This window comes from Hyalella azteca, unplaced genomic scaffold (genome assembly GCF_000764305.2).
Source record: "Hyalella azteca isolate HAZT.00-mixed unplaced genomic scaffold, Hazt_2.0.2 contig6663, whole genome shotgun sequence".
Classification (NCBI taxonomy): Eukaryota; Metazoa; Arthropoda; class Malacostraca; order Amphipoda; family Hyalellidae; genus Hyalella; species Hyalella azteca.
Window position 1 is genome coordinate 277,010 of NW_025936817.1, and position 22,388 is coordinate 299,397.

The 22,388-nt window shown below is 38.0% G+C and overlaps 1 protein-coding gene across 1 annotated transcript; it reads left to right on the forward strand.

Moving 5' to 3' along the window:
- The first annotated feature begins 9,267 nt into the window (after positions 1 to 9,267).
- On the forward strand, positions 9,268 to 21,035 carry LOC108674395 (protein O-mannosyl-transferase TMTC1). Its single transcript, XM_018162334.2, has 5 exons — positions 9,268 to 9,556; positions 19,430 to 19,533; positions 19,903 to 20,089; positions 20,699 to 20,832; positions 21,032 to 21,035. The coding sequence occupies exons 1-5, from the start codon at positions 9,410 to 9,412 to the stop codon at positions 21,033 to 21,035; spliced, it is 576 nt and encodes a 191-aa protein (XP_018017823.2). The 5' UTR covers positions 9,268 to 9,409.
- Positions 21,036 to 22,388: the final 1,353 nt, after the last annotated feature.

A 22,388-nucleotide genomic window follows, 5' to 3' on the forward strand; every position in this document is an offset into this window, starting at 1 on the left:
TAATCCTGCCTTTTTGCCTATTATAGGAAGGCAATAAACTTGTACCCTCGACATCTATAGCAAGCGAAACAGATGCTATGCATTTATCCGGTTTCTATTACCTAGTAGAATGGTACTACGGGATGTAACAGAGATCAAAAAATATAACTCAGTACTCACTGCAGTGAGTGAAAGAGAGCTCATTTTATCGTCGACGAAAATGTGAAGTCACGGACAGACGGACTTACAGACAGACGGACATGACGAGCACAATAGCGCCTTTTTTCCACAAATGAGAAAATGCGCTAAAAAGCACCAAGACGTCTCATAAAATTTTCAAAACACCGACAATCTTCATCGATCTCAGCTGCGACGCTAACATTACTTGTACCCAGAGCTTTGGTCTCAGTAGCATTGATCGCGAGACAACAAACTGGTGCATTAACGGCCCCTGATTATATGTAATTGGTCAGTGATTTCTAGCGCTGATTAATGTTTGATTTCCTAGCTTTGAAGTGAATTATTGAATTGATCTTTGCTTAGATTGCTGGCAGGAATAATGGCAGTCGCTGAATCAATGCACAATAAAGTTTATTGTGTCTCCCAGCACAATGCATTTGTATATGCAATTTGATGCTTATACGGCGGCTGAAAGCTGATTTATGTTGCTCCGCTTCACCAGATTGACATTTTTAATGTTGAATTTATAGGTGTATTTACCTCGATCTTTTTTGATACCATCTTGAATATGAATTTTACAGTCACTTTGACAACAGCATGTGAAGCATTTATTTACAAAACACTTCTTATGTTTCATACGCTACGCCTTTTCATACACTTTTTTTATCAGAATATCTTTCATTTTCATGAAACACGATTTTTCAAAATAAGTATAAATTATACAATTTCGGAATACTGAATATTATTCAAAGCATTTATCATAAAACGTTTAAATCCTGCCACAACTTTCACACACCATCAACGATAATTAATATTAATGGCCGCACTTAATGCCAATGTTTCCGAGATGCAATTAATTGCTTTGCAGTAACTTTCCAAGAGGACGTACAATATTTATAAAGAATAAAAGAGTAAATGCGTATTTGCGCATATTTTACCACGCAGTTCTTAATCAACAATTGTAAAACAATAGAATTCAATTTTCCCATACAGTTATTTATACTATGGTTTTTACCGACGTTTAAAATAATATCTGTTTCTGATAAAATGTAAATGATGTTGTAAAATGTTTAAGAATAATATTGAAGCTGAAATAACGTGTTTCAAATTCACAAAACAATTTTTTTCGTATTATCAACACAATTCACACAACGAGAACAACAAGCCATACCTGCGTTCGAGTGACGGGGCTGTTACAATAACATTGTAAAGGTTGTTACAATAACATTCACACACTTTAATTTCTATCCATTATCATTTCCTATGTAAATTTACAATTCAATTACAAATTGAATTACAATTTACAATTACAAATTACAAATTTACACACTGTGCAGTTATATTATACTTCAACTACGCACGCCAACTGGGTACCTGTATATAACTTCGATTACTCACACACGCTGGATACCCATATAAACTTTAATTACCCAAACACAATGTGTTGTTACACTAAAATTATTAAAAAATCTCCACGCACTCGGAACATTTAATAAACTTTATACACTCACACATACATGTTACTTAGATTAAATTAAAGTAACCCACGTATACTAGGTACCTATTTTGTTGTGACTTCAAGCCTCTCGGGGCTGTTTTTTCTCCATACTTTATGAATCTGCAGTTTTCCTAACTTTTTCCCCCTGTTGCCGCAAGTTCCTCGTCAAGGAAAGTTTCAACTTGGGTGCACAAGCTGCTGAGGTCATCAGAAAACTTGTGAAAGATGGATGAGTTGAAGTCTTTAGGGGGGGCGGCTTCTAGGACGACTCAACGCCTTCGAAAAAGTCAAATTTTATGGACGGAAAGAAGCCCTCAAACCAGTAAACTTTTTAAGCGAGTTAACGCCTTCAGAAAAAATAAGCTTTTTGATGGCTGAAAAAACTTTTAACGACCAACGTGGCAAAAAATATCATTTTCAGCCCGTAATTTTACTTATGAATTCACGCATTTTTTTTATTGAGGCCCTGCAGCGGGGGTCTATTGAGGCCCTGGGTCTGCCCAGCCTCGCAATTATTAGATGAGCGTCGGCAGACCCTCACACGTGTAGGACTGAGCCCAGTAGCCGGTCTGGGTCTGCCCAGCCCCGCAGTAATGAGATGAGCGTTGGCAGACCCTCGCACACGCAGGACTGAGCCCCTGCAGATGGTCTGGGTCTGCCCAGCCCCACAGTAATGAGATGAGCGTAGGCAGACCCTCGCACAAAAATGCTTAACAAGCTGGCGAGAGGCGCCTTGCAAATTTGCATACGAGCTCGCCAAGTTTGGGACTTTGCATGCTGGCTACCTGCTGCTGCAACTAATCGAGTCTGCATAGCCTGCATTTTTAGGAGATTCGGTCCCAAAATGCGGCCCCAGCCCAGCCGTAACGCCGGTTTTTGCTCGCTCGCGTCGCCTTAAGCGTTGACGTCTTGTGCGGGAGCCGTAAAACTTAACTACTTTTGTATCCTGCCTCCACCATAATGCTTAGAAAACTTCTGCAATAGCCTTCATTATGCTCTCCTTTGTGACTGCTGATCATGAGATTGAAAAATATTTGGCGTTCAATGCCTTTCATCGAGGGACCGATTCAAGGCACAGCAGTTCTATAAAAAACCCGCCGGCTTCAAAGCTCTCTTGTAGAAATGAAATTTGCTCGCTAAAAGAAAAAACATCGAAGTAGCAAAACCAAGTATCCAATAGGTGAATAATTTGAGCATATTCAGCTATTTGGATTTAATTCCGTATCAAATATCACTGAACAATAATTTGTGCAACTATAAGTTTCAATTAGACCAAATTTACCGCGTTGCTCATATGCATCGATGATTTCACAACTCGCCAAATTTGTTTCCCAATAGTGTATAAGAATTCATTATATAACAATCTTTACGCACAGATGCTGAGTAAAATTGATTAGAAACAAATTCGTTTATATCAATTACTGGAGTAAAAACCAAGCAACCATTTTTTTCAACCTCTTCAAATTTAAAATAAAGTCCCCACACAATTTCACGTATAAGCAGTGTCCATTAGCTGAGTAATTGAGCCCGCCTGTGACCGGTAGCGTCTCGCAGTGACGCAGCAACTTGTCAAATTTCTGAAGCTCGTGGTGATCGGCAGGGAGTCTCGCTGTGGGGTCCTGATCAATAACTCCTACGAGGCTTCATCTGTTTTGATCACGCTTATTCAAGTAGAAATTCAGAGGGTCAAAACAGCACCCGCGTTCAACCGTGAACGGCTGCTACTGCCTCTGCGGGAGATGACAGGGACAGAATGTGGGTTAAATCAGTTAACAGTTGTTGCAGAAATAGTCACACTCATGATCTGTGGGTTCAAATTATGTGCGTGAATTATAGCTAGATTGTACTTAGAATTTAGTACTGAGGACTGAGCCTTGTTTCACTATACGATATACACTATAAATTCCCAATTAATAAGAATCCTAGTTATTGTTGATGTATTTCATCCTATTCTTGTGGATAAATTCAGTCAATATAGTCAAGCTTTTGAATCCTTAAGGCATGTTTTAGTTTCATGTTTACACTCAATTGTCAGCTGGCAAAATCGAATAATTACTCTCTGTCATATGTAATAATCTCTGTCTAATTCTCTCGTCGGTCTCTGGTCTTTGTTGCAGCACGTCTCTGTGCATTGATGTGACCTCGGTCGTTTGCAGACTCTGGCGCGTTGTTTGCTACAGACAATGGAAGACCAAGGCGAAATATGACCTCGCAAAATACATTAATCTAGCTGCGCGTATTAATTCATCGATATAGACCGAAGAAAGGCGAAACACAATGGATCTAAGAGATTATTTATTAATATCTGAGCGGCGCACAACATGTGGAGCTGTCAACGAAATGCTGCTCAATAATTGAGCACTTGATGAGTGGGCGCGACGCAATCAAACCTGCAATAATATGACTGATGTTGCGTGAAATATTGGAGCTGTTAATGCGTGTAATAATGTTGCTATTATTGCGTGTGATAATATCGCTGATATTGCGCGTACCTGTATTACTGATGCTGTGTGTAATAATGGCGCTGTTCTTGCGTGTAATAATATCGTTGGAATTGCGTCATTGTAACTGTGTACAACAAGATCGTTACTGATAACAGCAATCATTCAATGGAATAAATTTATAAATGAACAAATTCGCGTGCGATAATAATTGTGAAGACTAGGAACTATTTTCTCTGATCAAACCGTACAGTAAAAAAGTCTTTGATTATTTGACTCTCTGCAATTTATTAGCAAACGCCAATTCTATGTAAATAGTTCTACGTCTCGTGGTTTAAATTAAACAGTATATTTCTCATTAATGGTGCTAATTAAAGCTACAGGTACACGCATTGTTGCGAAATGGAGAACTTGTCATTTGCATGGAGTGTCTAATGAAGTCTTTGGTTGCCTTATAAATCTAGTTAGTTATCTCTTTTCAACTTGAATTACCAAGTGCGCTTTTCAAAAGTTTTTTTTTTCATATGTGAGCATAAGATTTGACGGCACAATACCGTAATGGCTGAAAATTTGGTTTTCATTCCTTTATTTTTCATTTGTATCTTATTTTCTGATGTGAAACATGCATATTAATCCAATTATATCGCTTATACATCTGATGGGATTTGAAAACCAGAATTCCCCTGCACTTTTTTTCATTTAAAAAAAAACCAACAGCCGCTGATTTGCTACTAGATAAATACATTTATAGGTAGTATTAGTTTCTATCGATATATCCGTTATTAATCGATTACATAGATTTATCGAAGGTTTCTACTAATTCCTGACAAGAAATAATTGATGGTATCAATTTTAATAATGTTTGCATCGCATCCTTGGTCTACAGTGTAATTATCCGCGCCTCCAGTGCGAACACTGGACAATCGGACTGGGCGCTCTTAGGGAGCGCACGTTGCGAAATTTTTTGACTTGACGTGGCCATGTGGCCATTTTTTTTAGCAGTTTGTGTTTGAATGCAAGACGACGAGACTCGACGACAGGCCCTCGTCGGCCTAATCATCTGCGTCGATTCATGCTATGCTAATACGATTATCAAGGACAGATTTAACGACATTCTTTCCATTAATGGCGCTGTTCAATGCTAACTCTACGACTGCCATCGTGTTGGCCACCTTAAACTTTAAATGCATTCCTGCATTCAGGATATTCATTGCAAATTTTAAATTCCTCTTGGGTGAGCGACTATGTTTCATTTTTACGTTAATAGTTAAACTACCACCATACCTTTGTTAAAATTTTACGCAATAATTTGCCCTGCTGGTATCTTACGACAGAACAGGTCAATGGAAATACGGTATACACACAATAAAATGTAATTTTGTACAAGAAAAATACAAATCCAAGTGAATTATTAAATTATTAATCAATTTTTTTTTGCTATGGATTGATAATTGCAATTTATATTCAAATTTTATACGAGTTTCAACAAAGAATACTTCTGTTGTTTCATATATATAAGTTAGTTATGATGTTCATCAGGCAAGTACATTGATTTGTAGCAGCTTGCTTCTCCAAACTGCTGAGCTTCATCACAATGATGTTCAAAGTTGCTCGTCAACACAAAAAATAAACCTATAAAGTGGAAGTATGCGGAGCGGCGCGAAGTTCCTGTAGCATGATTATGTTGAGTAACATATGAAGATTACCGGTCTCTATTTATGCCTTGAGTTTACGAGCGTCTAGAACATTCTTTGCTGTTTGCGAGCTTTGGTCAAGTCATTGCTGCTCGTAGTCTTCAGTCAAAGTCTTTCTATTCAGAATTAGCTACATTAGAGTAATTTTTGTGGTCGTTTATATTACTTTGAGAGTTTTCAAAGTTAAAACCTATATTTTGAAAAAATTTTCTGCGTCTTTGTTGATATATTTTCACATGGCAAGCTGTTGTATTCAGACATGATTCTTGCATCTCTATTGTTGTATTCTTACCAACGAAGCTTTCTTTATTCAGACACGTAATTAGCATGCCTTGGGATTCAAGTCAAATTTATTCTCTCATTGGTGTGTTACAGTTGATGTTTGCTCGCTGAGAACAACAAACAGTGCATTGTTTTTTTCCTGGTGAAATAGAAGGCAATCGTTGTAAGTCAAGCAGCTAATGCTACATCTGCTTGTGCGACCCGTGTTATATGATAGCAGTTTTGTTCCCTCGCAAAGGCTTCCGTGACTTAATGCGTTCGGGGAAATGCTAATTGTTTCTTTATTGAGTAAATGCTTAATTAATTCTATGAACTTAAACGAGTTGAACGTTTAAAATAACCAGAATCATACTGTGCCTGTTGCAAAATAATTTGCATTAACGTTGCTTCTCATTTGCATTTCATTTCTTGAAGATGAGGAGACTTCAGACAGTTTTTGTTATGTTTTTATAACTTGTAACCCAATCAGGATTACTTTTTCCTTTAAACAATGCAATTACATAATATTGTTTTCTACCAAAAGATGTGCACTCACTTTAGTTCTTCTGAATTTGGGCAAAGTCGTCATCCATCTACGAATTCTTTACTGATGTTTTTTCGCCTCATGAATTAGATGAGGTTCTTCGTTCAAAAAAGAATATTAGAATGATTGCATGAAAACATTGAGTGTCGAATAACTCCAATAGAAGCTCCCAAAGATCTAAAATCGTGGCGACAAACAAAATCTTAAATGATTTCCACTATTCGATTAAAAAATGTGTGAAAAGATACTAGTTGACTGTATTTAACTTCTCTTTTCATTTGAATTCACTGAAAATATTATGGCAGGATGATGCAATTCGCTTTATTTCTAGTCCTTATGCCGTGTTGTTCAAATCCATATACATTTATTATTGGTGGATGACGTGGCAAGTGCATTTGTTCTCTGCTATGAATTTTTAACCCGAACAGATAAAAAATATTGGCTTTGTTACGAAAACCCACGTGCAGGCTGAGAGCTGTCGCATGACAAGGAGGAATTTCATGCGAAGTCAAATGTTGGACGCATCGACCTGTCCAAAGGTTTTCTTTGGCGGTCCATGACGATATATTAACCATCAAATTTGTTCTAGACGCGCATAATACTCCAGTACGGCTCCTTTGCTCGGCTCCGAGGCCGTTGCCGTGCCTAGAGCCTAATTTCCTGAGCACTCTGTGAATTATTCATCAGGCGAGCGCCAGGTCTCCTGACAGTAATGAAGAGAGCGGTGACTGAAATGAGCCATGCCAAATCACGGCACATAGTCTTTGTCTAATCAAAAATGACTCCTTTAATTGAGTTCTAAATTTTAATGAGAATAACTTAGAGATGACAAAGAATATTTTGAAATTGTTACAAGGAAAGAGTGTTTAGCGCATTTTCTCATTTATGGAAAAAAAGACGCTATTGTGCTCATGTCCGTCCGTCTGTCTGTCTGTCCGTCCGTGACTTCACGTTTTCGTCGGCGAGAAAATGCGCTATCTGCCACTCACTGCAGTTAGTACTGAGTTATATTTTTATAATGATGTGCCTAAGTTACACAGATCATTAATTGCGATTCAAAAGATTAGGTTTTCGATGAAAAATGAGGACCATATTTTCATAGGACTATTCACAGGTTTAAGGGGTTGACATTTGTAAATCTATTATAATAGACACGAAAAATGATTTTTTTCGGCGTATGCAAAAATTTCGGAATCATTTTATTTTCATAACAGCAAAATTTTCGTACCAATTTTTGATATGCATATATGCGAAATTTGACAAATCGGAAATAAATATGCGAGAATCGAATAAATTATCATGTCAGATATTACAGTTGCAGAAAAAACGCTATTTTTTGATAGAAAGTAATGACCAAGAATCACAAACTGGAACGTTCACCAGGACGTTACTTAGCATCATATTTGACTCAGATATTTTATCGAGTTTGCCGGCGTCGAATTACGATATTAATATTAGTACTAACTAGTATTACTTCCGAATATTACTTAATATCTAATTTTAATACTAACTAGTATTACTATTTTTATGAATTCAATTATAATTTAATGGGCAGAAAATGTCCAGATTTACTTTCGAAAATCGTTAAAATAAAAAATATGAATGCATTTAAAAGCTCATTTTTTAAATTTTCAATGCTTATGGGGAACGACGTATTTCCTGCAAGAGTATTCAAATCGCTCAATTTCTTTTGTTTTGGATCGCCTTCTGAGCCTTCGTTTTGCTTAGAAGAAGGAATTAAAACTGTTTTGCAATGGAACAGGTCCATTTTCATGCACATGCGGAAAATCTGTCATGAAATTATACTCAACATTTGCTCTCGTACACTCTGAATATTCAGAGTGCAACGAGTTTCACTGTTTGACGGATTTTAGTCATGGAACCCAATAATTTCAGACAATGGAAGCCAAATGCCAACAATTTGTAGACATTTGAAGAACCTGACAGTGAGGCTATGCCATCCGCTAACGATCTGTGCTGTTCAAGTCTGTTTTTACTTGAAATCGATTGTTAAATCCAAGGATACTTTTCTCATGTCACGTTCTTTTCGCGTCTTTTCAGGCCCGGAAACTCGAGAGCTTGGCTCCCGCCGCCGACCGATAACGAGGGAAAGCGACCTTGTTTTTTGCTCTGAAGTCACTGCTTCAGGCTCAGTGTCTTCACTGCTTCAGGCTCGGTGGCTTCACTGCTTTAGGCTCAACAGCATCACTGCTTTAGGCTCAGCGGCTTCACTGCTTCAAGCTCGGTGGCTTCACTGCTTCAGGCTCGGTGGCTTCACCGCTTCAGGCTCGGTGGCTTCACTGCTTCAAGCTCGGTGGCATGTCTGCACTGGCGTCTGCTGCACAGGTGAGCTGTGCTGTTGTCTGCACTGGCGTCTGCTGCACAGGTAAGCTGTGCCTGTGATTGCCGTCTGTACAGTCGGTAGAGAATTAGAGTTTCTCTGTGCTTGCTTCTTCTCGCATTTTTCCGTTCAGCCTCTGAAACTATTGATTAAATGCAATACTGATAGTTATCAATTCATTGAGCATTGAGGTAGACTATTAATAGTGAAGAGTATGCTTTTACTTAGAAACTATGTTTTCCTAATGCTTACATAATGCGGTATATGATAAAGCTTCTACCTAATGCGTAAAGATAATGTGAAAACTTTTTCCGTCTCTTCCACAGTTATTTTTCTACCTCCTGGCGCCTCGCGTGTATCGGCAGTTCCAGCTCTCCGGAATGCGCTAATCATAGAATTTATCCAGTAAACTCCACGCCCAGTAACGGATGCACGCACAAATTTAATCCACCGTCGAACGGATGTTCATCCATGGTGAATCCCGCGTGCATCTCCAATAACATGGCAGGGAACTGCGTGTGTTGTGAGTCCAGCAGCAACTGCTTACATTCTCCGGCCTCTAACTGCACCTCGGCCCTGCAACAGCTGTCTAAGCGTCTGCTGTCGCTGCTTCTGACGGTACGTTTCTCAATTCATTATCGTATTAAAATGAATATAATTATGAGGGAAATCTGTATAATAATTTCCTATATTAGCAGGTAAGTAACTACTTATACATGATGCTATTCTAATAACAAATTTGTTTGTTGGCCATTGTTAAGTATGCAAGTATGTCAGCAAACTCACCTTTATTTACTTGGCTGATGATCGAAAACTTCTTCCTAAATGATAATAATATGTTAATTCTAAATTTGAGTCGATAAATAAAAAAGTAAGATTCTTCAGATGATTGTAATAATCCGTCGTATGTAGGGCATTCGATTTAATATATGTTCTTTTTAAAGCCATATAGGAGCATTCCTATATAACTGACCACATACATAAAATGTATCCAAGTATCAAATATGCAGTTTTTCATGCGTCAAAAAGTTAACAAAATGTATTTAAATATAAATTACCCATGCCGGTTGCTCAATTTATTATTCATTTAAGAATGATTTTGATCGAAGTCAAGTGTTTGATAGTATATATCCTCGGTGTAGAGAGTAGCTCTGTTTGTAGTTTTTCGTGCAAGTTAATCGGATGTCATGCAATAAAAAATTGCAATATTTCCTCAGAACATTAATTGAGCTCTGGATTATTTTATCCGCTTGTCAGAATGGTTTTCTGCATGAATAATATGAGAGTATCATTAATATGAATATTTTAAATAAAAAAAGCATATGCTTATTAAAGCACTTTACTTGATTGCATTTGACTTACATCAAACCGCTGGTTTTTTATTATAATCAGTAATGAGATGAAAATTTTAATTTTAATGATTATTGTGGACTAATTTATATTTTATTGGATCCGCTTAAACTATGTTTCACCTTTATAAGATTTCTTTGTATTTATATGATTATAGAATTTTTCTATTTACTTATAATGAAGGATTTATTCATGCTAGATATGTCGACCTTCTGTGCACGCTGCAGGGCTTGCGTGAGATCGAATGTAAACAAGCAAATACTGTACCTATTTTTCATGCCAATAAGACTTGGATCAAACATAGAGACGCTCAAGGGGACTTACTTATTGATAAAACAGGCGCGGCTGTACTTATTGATAAAACAGGCGCGGCTGTGCTTATTGATAAAACAGGCGCGGCTGTACTTATTGATAANGGTGCTTACTGTGTTATACAGCTGTGTCAATTACTGCGCTTACTGTGTTATACAGCTGTGTTATGTACGGTGCTTACTGTGTTATACAGCTGTGTCAATTACTGCGCTTACTGTGTTATACAGCTGTGTTATGTACGGTGCTTACTGTGTTATACAGCTGTGTCAATTACTGCGCTTACTGTGTTATACAGCTGTGTTATGTACGGTGCTTACTGTGTTATACAGCTGTGTCAATTACTGCGCTTACTGTGTTATACAGCTGTGTTATGTACGGTGCTTACTGTGTTATACAGCTGTGTCAATTACTGCGCTTACTGTGTTATACAGCTGTGTTATGTACGGTGCTTACTGTGTTATACAGCTGTGTCAATTACTGCGCTTACTGTGTTATACAGCTGTGTTATGTACGGTGCTTACTGTGTTATACAGCTGTGTCAATTACTGCGCTTACTGTGTTATACAGCTGTGTTATGTACGGTGCTTACTGTGTTATACAGCTGTGTCAATTACTGCGCTTACTGTGTTATACAGCTGTGTTATGTACGGTGCTTACTGTGTTATACAGCTGTGTCAATTACTGCGCTTACTGTGTTATACAGCTGTGTTATGTACGGTGCTTACTGTGTTATACAGCTGTGTCAATTACTGCGCTTACTGTGTTATACAGCTGTGTTATGTACGGTGCTTACTGTGTTATACAGCTGTGTCAATTACTGCGCTTACTGTGTTATACAGCTGTGTTATGTACGGTGCTTACTGTGTTATACAGCTGTGTCAATTACTGCGCTTACTGTGTTATACAGCTGTGTTATGTACGGTGCTTACTGTGTTATACAGCTGTGTCAATTACTGCGCTTACTGTGTTATACAGCTGTGTTATGTACGGTGCTTACTGTGTTATACAGCTGTGTCAATTACTGCGCTTACTGTGTTATACAGCTGTGTTATGTACGGTGCTTACTGTGTTATACAGCTGTGTCAATTACTGCGCTTACTGTGTTATACAGCTGTGTTATGTACGGTGCTTACTGTGTTATACAGCTGTGTCAATTACTGCGCTTACTGTGTTATACAGCTGTGTTATGTACGGTGCTTACTGTGTTATACAGCTGTGTCAATTACGGTGCATACTGTGTTATACAGCTGTGTTATGTACGGTGCCTACTGTGTTATACAGCTGTGTCAATTAAGGTGCTTACTGTGTTATACAGCTGTGTTATGTAAGGTGCTTTACTCTACTACGCAGCTGTATTAGGTACGTTGCTTATTGTAGTACACAGCTGTGTTAGGTACGGTACCTACTGTACTAAAATGCTGTGTTAAGTATGGTGCGTGCTTTACTACACAGCTGTGATAGGTACGGTGCATATTCCATTACACAGCCCCGTTTTTTACGGTATATACATTACATTGCTCCGTCTCTTACGTGCCCGTAGCAATGCGCGGCTTCCATACATCAGGTCGATGAAGTTCTAATATTCAGTAAGGCTTTGTACTTGAACTTTTTGTTCGCTGTTTTGGCAGGGAATTCTTGAATATTTGCTCAGCAAGGCTTATCCAGAACGCAGGTGCATGATTGAATGACGTAAAAGAGATCAATGAGCCCAGAATGTCAGATTTTTAAGGGTAAAATTTTCAGAGTAACTAAATGAAAGCAGAAGCAAAATTTATTTGTATTTTATACAAAATTCAGAGATATCTGAGCCTTGAAATCTAAACCAGTGCATAATTCACTTAACATTATTCAATATTAATTAACGTTAATTTTTGGCCATCGTGTATTCAAATAATTATCTAAAGATTATATGATGATAGGCGAGACGTCAACCACACTTTAAATGATTTTGTAAATAAATTAATAAGAAAATACTTAGTATTTAACAATCTGAAGACTTCTTACTTATGAGAGTTAAATTGGTAAACTTAGTATTGAAGAAAAGTCAGTTCCCTTTACTTCTGATGTGTTATTTAAAATTTTGTTCGTCTAGGAACTGTGAGAGAATCGAGTTATGACATTACCAGTCTTTTCTCAACAGCATAATTACTTGGTCGCTTTCATAGTTAATTTTCATGAATGCCTGACTTTGTTCATTCTCCTTGCCGGAACTTCTGCTGAATAATTTTGTTCGTTTTAGATTGAATATTTTTTCTAAAGTTTACATAAGTTTGAAAATAATTGTTATAGACTGGCTGCCTACGTTCTGAAATTTTACAATTTTATTGAATAAATGATAAGAAATGAAGATGAATTTTACTGAATGAAATTTCGTAGTACAGTACAGATATTAAGAGAATAGATCATCGGTGTACTGATAACGATAAGCGACCAGATATTTATGAAGTTATTTGCTTATTATGAATTACTCTATGAACTGTTACCTAGCTAGCGTATCAGCATCAAGGTGATGAAAAAAAACTTGAGATACGACAGGAAATGGATTTACAATATCGAAATGAGGCTTGAGTGTCACGCATATGGATATATATGATGCAACATAATTAAGAACTTATCCAGGAGTAATATTCTTTGTGGGTTTAGAGAAATAGGTTTTGCTGTCATGACTCCAGAACCCACTCAATAATAAGGTAGTGTTCCATCAGAGTAAAATGTCCTACTGATGGCTTACGAAATAAAAATATTGGGCAGACTTTTTATGTATAATTTCTTGACATGCAAAGATCGAAGGAACATAAAACATTAAATTATTAATAGTACACACTCGATGATGAACGTCAATCTACAGTGAGACTATGATGAAAAATAAGCAGTAAAAGTCAGGTAGTATTGGAAGCAAGTAATTCAGATCATGTCGCTCAGCCAATAATAATTTTTGTAGGAATTGGGCCTGAATATCCCAGATGAATAAGTGCCGTTACCCACAGCTGCCATTATCACGATGGACCCAGTATTGAGCAACAAAAGTCGCAGGAAATACCATCCTCTTGATACTCGCCTTAATTATACACGGAATCAAGGAAGATGTGCTACGGCTGCTTGTAAAAAGATATAACCAAGTGACTTGACATTGTTTCACATACAGGAATTACACCTGCAGGTAATTTAGATTTGTCTTGAATGCAAATTTGTACAATGAAGATTTTGTGGCAAGTCGCCTTTTTTCATCAATGCAGTGATTATCGGACGGTGATATTCATCGCATCGGCACCAACGCTGGTCGTGCAATAAATGACCGATGATAAGATCACGGAAGCTATACCGCGGAACTGTGCTCTAATTTAGTCACTACATTAGTCACTACATTAGTCATAGACAATGAATACTGGAGTCTCCGGTCACGGAAGCCTCAAGAGAAACTCGTGTTTGCCTCATTTCTTCTTAGCTACATTTTAAGAAAGGTCATGGAACCTAATTTCTCCATGCTGGTCGCCAGTTTTATTGTGTCAAATAATTATTTTTGCAACATAATTTTGAAATGAGTTGATTTGATGACATTCATTTGTCATATTGTTGAATCATGTTGATATGCCACGAACATTTTCACTTAATTTTACACAACGGGGAAATCTTGCTCTCAGGAATGACCGATTAGTCTTGAAATTCCAACAAAGTGAAATTCAATAAAACAGTTTAAAGGTGAGCGACGACCATAAAATACCGTGGCACGTTCTGTGCAACGATACGTAGCGTATCATCGCAGAAACGTGTTGGAAGAAGACATATTGCGTTTTTTCTGAGACAATCTACTCGTAATAATCAGTTCGAAAATTACTATAATTTTTCATCAAAATAGAATTGAGATTATATATGATATAATATGATTTTCATAATTTTAAAAAGGCATATTTTGAACTAAAACATTTAGTGTCTTTTGAGATGCATTCAATTTTGCTGGACAATTTATGACAAATTTATGACGCAGAAGAAATATACCTGAAATTTATCGGAAGAAATAGACCGTGATCATTCGACGCAGAGTTATGAGGAAGAGTGATTTACTAATTATGACTGCGTTACCCATGGTAATAGCTGGTATTTGAGTACGGTATTCCTTCAGTGAATTAGTTTGAATCTGGCCATTAGCAATCATATCTCACTTCTCTACACAAGCGATTATTCCTTGTTTCGGCAAACGGATATCGTTGTCATGACTTATTTAGATTGTATTTCAAATTCTAATTAAAATAGTTTGCAAAGTTTTTTAAAACACACGTATATGTTTTGGTCCAAGAATACTAGATTAGGAATATCCGAATTCCGGCTTGAGGTTATAACTTGTCAATAGAATCACAATCACGTACATATATAGAGTTCATTGCATAACGTTCATTAATTAACGTTCATCGAAAAGTAATGCTGCTGATCTTTTTTATGAAAGTCAAAGCAAATCGTGTAAGCGATAATTCTGTGTTTATTTAAAGACTGGATTACGGTACTGTTTAGAATTTCGAATTCAGGATTAACCTCATTGATTTTTACGAAACTATGTGATATTTTTTTTAGAAATAGTGAAGTCGATCAAAAACACGAAGCAACCTTATTTCACGATTGAAATAACATGCTTTTCTCAACACCACAAATAATATTTATTTTTCAGATTTGTCGCTATGTTTCTCCTACAATCGTATATTAGATTTTGTGAACGTTTTTCAATTTTTGTTTAAAAATTTGACTGCTGATTTTGCAAGGGAACAACACTATCAAAAATAATCCTTGAAAAACAAAAATAATTATCCTTGGTACAGCGATCGACGTCCGTCCGTCGCATGGCGATTCGCCGCCCAGCGATGAGTTCTTCGCTGATTATAATTTTTTATGGTCAATTATCTCGCCGCTATTAATAATTTCCATCCAAGTTAAGCGGACCTCAATTATGAATTCCAATTCATAATTTTATTCACTCTACGAATGTATCGAACTGAACGAGATTCGTTGTACAAAACCAAATTTGGTGCGAAAATTGAAAACTTGGAAGAACGAAGGCTGAGGGGGCCATCGCAGCCAAAGGGCATTAGCTCTAATTTTCCGATTTTCGCTCCGCACTAAAGGTTCGCGAATGCTTGACTGAATAATAATGAATACTAATGGTTGGCAAGTATGAATAATAACATGTTCAATTGTAACACCTGACGCCAGTGGAAACTGCCACGTGCAGGTCGTTTCGAAGTTCCCAGTCAAACTCAGCTCCACTAATTTATTTTTGCCCGATTTAAAATTTCACAAAATTATGAAATTGCTTACACTCAAGAATCGAACATGTATTCTTATTTTTTATTGGCGAAATTACCGGCTTGGCTATGACACTTTGCTGATATTTTGATCAGGTGACCGGCATCGTGGGGCGAGCAGATCTGCTGGCCGCGCTGTGCCTGCTGCTGGCCCTGCTGGCTTATGATGAGTATGTTTCATATTGCCTTCTTAATTTTATTTATGTTGCCGACCCAGTTTTATGTTTGTTTTATGTCTTTTAGTTTTATGTGTTTGAGGCCGACCCAGTTTTATGTTTCAGTTGTTAGATTGAACAATGTATTGTATTTACCTAATAGTGCAATTATTCCAACTAAACAAAATATGCGTTATGTACGAGTGCGCCAGTATAGCAATAATATTTCCACTAGCGCGTGGCAATTTTTTCCTTCCATTAACTCCATTTCTCTACTGATTATTTATCGATCTAACGATCGATTATTTATCGATATTTGACGATCTAACAACCGTCACTACTGATATGTTTTGTCACGGCCATCATAATCCCTCATTAAAAGACCACCGCGTCTCCTGCCCCGCACCTACGCATCCTCTTTAAGCGAAGCAAGCGTAGCCGCCAACACCGTCTGCGTTCATCACAATATCCACTCAGAGAAATTAGTAAAATTTGTCCAAATGGCCACGCACTTCTTCCCTCTGTGTGGGTCAGACTGAGATAGTTTGACCCGGTAAAAAGGCGTGTCTGTGCTAAGTCTGCTCGCTGCACGTGTGGCGGGTGAGAACGTGTGTCAATATTTGGAAAGTATACATCCATTTTTTTTCCGTGTTACTGGACAACGATGCGCAGCTACAGCGTATTTTTTTATAATGAGTACCTGATTCACTGTAATAGGTTGGTAAATAAGATTTAAATTAATTGTAATTCACAATTAATTTATTTATTACATTAGGCCGATTTTTACATCGAATTGAACTTTTGTAATATGTTTTTAGTCGCAAGTAATTCAGTTATTGCAAAAGGTCGATTTCCACAAGAAGTAAGTGTAGTTGAAATTAAAAAAGAAGTCAGTGCAAGAAAACATTACTAATTGTCCCAGTGGAAATTAAATCCAATGTTCGCCAATGTTGCTTGTGGCAATATGAAAATTCCGAAGTCGTTAATTTTCTTTATTGCCGTAATTCCAAAAAGTTAATAATGAATGAAAAAAACTTATTCAAGTATTTCCGCACTACGTACATCTGGTGGTGAAGCAATTTTTTCGCATATGTATAATTTATATTTTTAACAGTTAATCTCAGATGATAATTTTCTTTAACTCGGTAATTCCTAAAAGAATATTCAAAATTTGAAGTTAAATAAAGAATTGAGTTGCAATTTTAATTCTTGTATCGGACTGCTCGAGAAAGACTATAGAAATTGATACTCGAACGCCAGTCATTTACTTGTCTCAAATGCCTTATTCGGTATCACAGTGATGACTTCGCCCGAGTAAAGATTCACAATTTAATGTAAATTTGTTATTTATCGCAGGGGTCTGCGGGGTCGGTCTGAGGGGTCTGTGTGGCGAGGGCTACGGGGGGCTGGGGTCTGGTCCCTCCTGGGGACTTTGTGCAAAGAGCACGCGCTTACTGCCCTGCTGGTCTGCTGTGCCTGGGACTGCTGTCTGCACTGGCGTCTGCTGTACAGGTGAGCTGTGCTGCTGTCTGCACTGGCGTCTGCTGTACAGGTGAGCTGTGCTGCTGTCTGCACTGGCGTCTGCTGTACAGGTGAGCTGTGCTGTACCTGTCTCTTATACACATCTAGATGTGTATAAGAGACAGGCTGTACTTATTGATAAAACAGGCGCGGCTATGCTTATTGATAAAACAGGCGCGGCTGTACTTATTGATAAAAAAGGCGCGGCTGTACTTATTGATAAAAAAGGTGGGTGTCGAGTGAGAAAGCGAAGAGTTAAATTGCCTGTACAAGATTGCGCATATCATCTCGGGCCATAGAGAGAGTTAGGCTAGATAAAAATTCTGCTATAATATGCTGATTAGACGAGAAACTTGGAAGTCAGGTGAAATGATTTATTCTTGATTGCGAGGTTATGCGTTGAATCGGAATTATTTTACCCGGACAGATTTTTTTTGCTTGACCTTTAGGTCATAAATCTTAAAACTTTGGAGAATTTGCTCGCCGTAGATTGCACACAGCATAATTTTGCGCTGTTCCTTAACTGTTGAATTAACTCGTTCTGTAAATAGTTTAGTTAGCAGTTCATCTATTATTTACAAAATTTTCAATAATAGACTCCAAACGTCGCTGCATAGTCCGTTTTCTTCGCTGCAAATATAGTCGCAAAGGTCGCTACATATAGTTTGAATGCTTTGCTACTTATAAAGTCTGCAAACATTACTACATAGTCTGTATGCTTTGCTACATATATATAGTCTGCAAACGTCGCTACATAGTTTACATGCTTCGCTACATAGTCCGCATATGTCGCTGCATAGTCTGTATGCTTCGCTACAGTTATAATCTGTAAACGTCGTTACATAGCTTTCATGCTTCGCTGAATAGGCTGCATGCTTCGCTACACAGTCCGTAGGCGTCGCTACACGGTCTGCAAATATCGCAGCATGGTCTACAAACGTCCTACGCTATTTCTTTATCAGCCGTTTCGTGTGTGTTATTATGTCGAGCGCGAAATTTACTGCTCCGAGTTTTTCTTTTATATGGCGTCGTAACTTGAGAATTTTTCACAGAGAAATCTCGTGCAGGAACATTCGAGTATTTCACAGCGCGGCTTCATCTCATTCTGTTTAAATATAGAGCTTACAACACGTAAAACGAAGGTCTTAATTATCAACCGTAGTATTATTTCATCTGTGAACGGAGCCCTCTGCCTGTAATATGTATATTTTTTTATCTACATATTACTTTTCATGGTCGTTAAAAGCCCCCTTGTTTGCTCCAAAGGAAAGGTAGGTTTGTCCTTAGGTAGGAAAAGCTCTGGTGTCCTCTCGCAGGTCAAAATGACAAATTGCAGATAGTTTATATTTTGTTAAGTTGTGTTGAAATTGGCTTGATGAAATATCTTCAAATACTGAGAATTAGCTCGTCTGTGAAAGGCAAATTGTTGAGTAAGAAGTCTCAAGTTTAGCGGGTAAAATTAACATAGATTTCGGCGCGTTTCATGAAAGTTGATTTAACCGTAGGTTGATTTAAATCGTAGGTTCGGTTTAGGTTTGATCGTAGATTAAATTGTAGGTTGATTTATCCACCTAAACAACGTTTAACCGTTCGGGCTAAGTTCACTATTTGAAGCAACGCTTCACGCTTGCGTTGAAAATACTATTATGTGTTGGTTGACGTTAACGCAGACGCTGCACCTGGTGTGGGTTGACGTTAACGCGGACGTCTGATGTAGGTTTTGTGACGTGGGTTGACATTTTGCAGAATTTTGATGTGGGTTTTCTGGCGTGGGTTGATATCAACGCCGTCGTCTGGTGTGGGTTGACATTAAAACAGACGTCTGTCGTGGCTTGCCGTTAACGTTGCGTCCTGCGTCGCAGGCTGGGGTGCTGCTGGGGCTGCGACTGTGGATGCTGCGGGGAAGCTCGCCCGCCTTCAGCGACCAGGACAACCCAGCCTCCTTCAGCCCCCACCTCATCACCAGGTGAGGCATCGATAGGTTATGCCTCATGTTAGTGCCTCATGTTTTTGCCTCACCATGTCATGCCCCCATTGTCTCTCCTCACCAGGGGATGCATCATGTTCATGCCCCACCAGGTCATGATTTATGCTCATTTTTCATCATGTATTGGGCATCATGAGATTGTGATCCGAGCAAAATTTGTCCCTTAATGAACTATTTGACTATTTTCCCCTAGAGTTCTGGACCTTTTGCTACCTACCCTCTGAACTCTTTTACTGTTTTCCCCAGGGTGCTGACATTTTGTTACCTGCCAGCCCTGAACTCTTTTCCCTCAGAGTGCTGACATTTTGCTACCTGCCAGCTCTGACTTGTTTCACTATTTTCCCCCAGGGTGCTAACGTTTTGCTACCTGCCAGCCCTGAATTTCTGGCTGCTGCTGTGCCCATGGCAGTTAAGTCATGACTGGCAGATGGGCACCGTGCCACTCGTGAACTCCTTTGCCGACTCAAGGAACCTCGCGTCCTTGGTTTTCTATACCACCTTAGCGATGATAGTCTGCAGAGCTCTACAGACCTCGGTGAGCATTAATTTTGTGAATTTCGGTGAATTTATTTTAATCAGACCTACAGACCATTGATTTTTTTAGTTCAACAGCATTAATTTTTTTATTCACTACATACATTCTGTTGAGTGAAAATTTGTTGAACCTGCATAGACTTAAAAGTCCTTTAAGCTACAATAGCATCGTTAGTCCCATGGGACTTGAAAATCGCTGAGCAGAAACTGAGACACATTATCTGTAACTGAAGTTAACAAATGCAAAGAACATTATTTCATTTTAATTTTCATTACTCACAATAGAATGATTAATGAGCATGTCAAACATGTTATTGATGGAATTAATTATTGTTGGGCGCACAGGCGCTCACGACGGTCATACAAAGTGAACAAAGATGAATCATTATTCAAATGTCAAGAAAAACGGTGAACATCGATGAACTTTAAGCTGCCTTCTCAATCTATCAATTCCAGTCAAGCGTTTCAATTTACACTAATCGTCATTTATACCTAATTTCTAAACCCTGAAAGAAAATATTTGTCTGATGGAAGGCTGATTTAAATATTATATTTGATTATCTTACATTTACTAAACTGTATCCTTTCCCTGTGCAATCAACATACGAAGAAGGTAGGCGGGTATGACGGCGGGCGGGTAACCCGCATGGGTCTGGCGCTGCTGGTGCTGCCCTTCTTGCCCGCAACCAATATCTTCTTCAGGGTGGGCTTTGTCCTTGCTGAGAGGATCCTATACATACCCAGGTGAGGTACTTTATTATCATAAGCCCCTTTACATAGAAATGTAAGTATACATTAATTATATTATCCCTCCACAGCCCAAAGTGAGTAATTTATTAATTTAATGTCAGTTGTCCTTCTCCGGGTGAATCCTAAATTGATAGAATTTCTCTTGTACATCCCTCGGTGGTTCTTATGATTGAGAGCCCTTCTTATCTCACAGGTGAGGATTGAATTAATTAAAGTACATTCTGCAGTCTCAGTTCTCAAAAATATTTTAAATAAAAATACATTATGCCTCTGTAGATTTAAGTAATATTTAAACATATTCCTAAGTATAGGAAAATATCGCTAAAAGTAACCACCACAATCCCTGGTGCATCTAAGCCACCGGATTGAACCTCGGCACAAAAAACATTCTAGGTCGATGGATCGCACCCTGGAATTCCATTTAGATCATCCCTTTATCTGGCGATGCTTTTAGAGGAGCCCCCGAGAAAAACAAAATCCTTCCATTGATCTTCAGGTGAAATCTTGGAGGCGTGTTTGAGAGCAGCTCGGTCGCCATCTCAGCGTGAACTATGACAAATGTTTCAGTAATGTGTTTTGAATCAACGAACTTTGGGATTTAAATTACTGAGGCTTATTAGTAGTAATAATTCACATTGGGTTTGCTAAGAATATATATAAAACTCATATACAAATAAAATAATTTCTAAAAATTCGGTTTGAAGGCAAATATTTAACGATCATGTCAAAAGTTATGAAACCGTAGAGTTCTTTGAAAGAACGTGAGACCTTCTGAACTTCTGCTCTCGTGCGCTTTTATTAAATAAATCCTGGGCTGAAGAAAAACACGAGTTTGATGTATATTCGTACAATAAATATATTTAAATTGGTTGCTCACTGAAGCGGTAATAGAGATACATGTTAAAGTGATATATTCAATGTTATGCTTTTCCTGCCTCTCAATGACATGTTTGTATTATCATATAAGAAAAATTATATCGTGAATTGATTTTAGATCTAATTTCGTGCCGGTGACCTGATATGAGACAATATTATATCTATAAAGTTGCGAGAGTGGCCAGAAAAATTATCTGCAGACGTACTGATCAGGGTTGCCAGACGTTTTTTACCGGACATATTCCGCGATTTAGTTTTTTGTCAATTGCGTTGGCCGGCAAAAATTTAGGATAGGGGTACTTCCTACTTCCTCATTAAATTGAAAAAAAAAGAAAGGGAATTTTACACCGGAACCTACTAGGGGTACTTCGTAATTAAATTGAAAAAAATAAAGGGAATTTTACAACGGAACCTACAAATATGCTTTAATATATATTGAGTTATAGGCCTTATTGGCCTTTTTTGTTCTCGGACTTGGCAGTTTTTCATGCCATGTGGCAACCCTGGTATAGATAACATTCCGATTACCTGAAAATTAAAAGAATAATATTTAAGTTAAAGTGTTAATACACTGCAGAGTGATTTGGCGAGATTCAGCGAGCGGCTCGATATAATTGCTGACCATTTATCCTATGAGATAACGCCAGCACACTTGTAGAATAATAGCAGTAGAG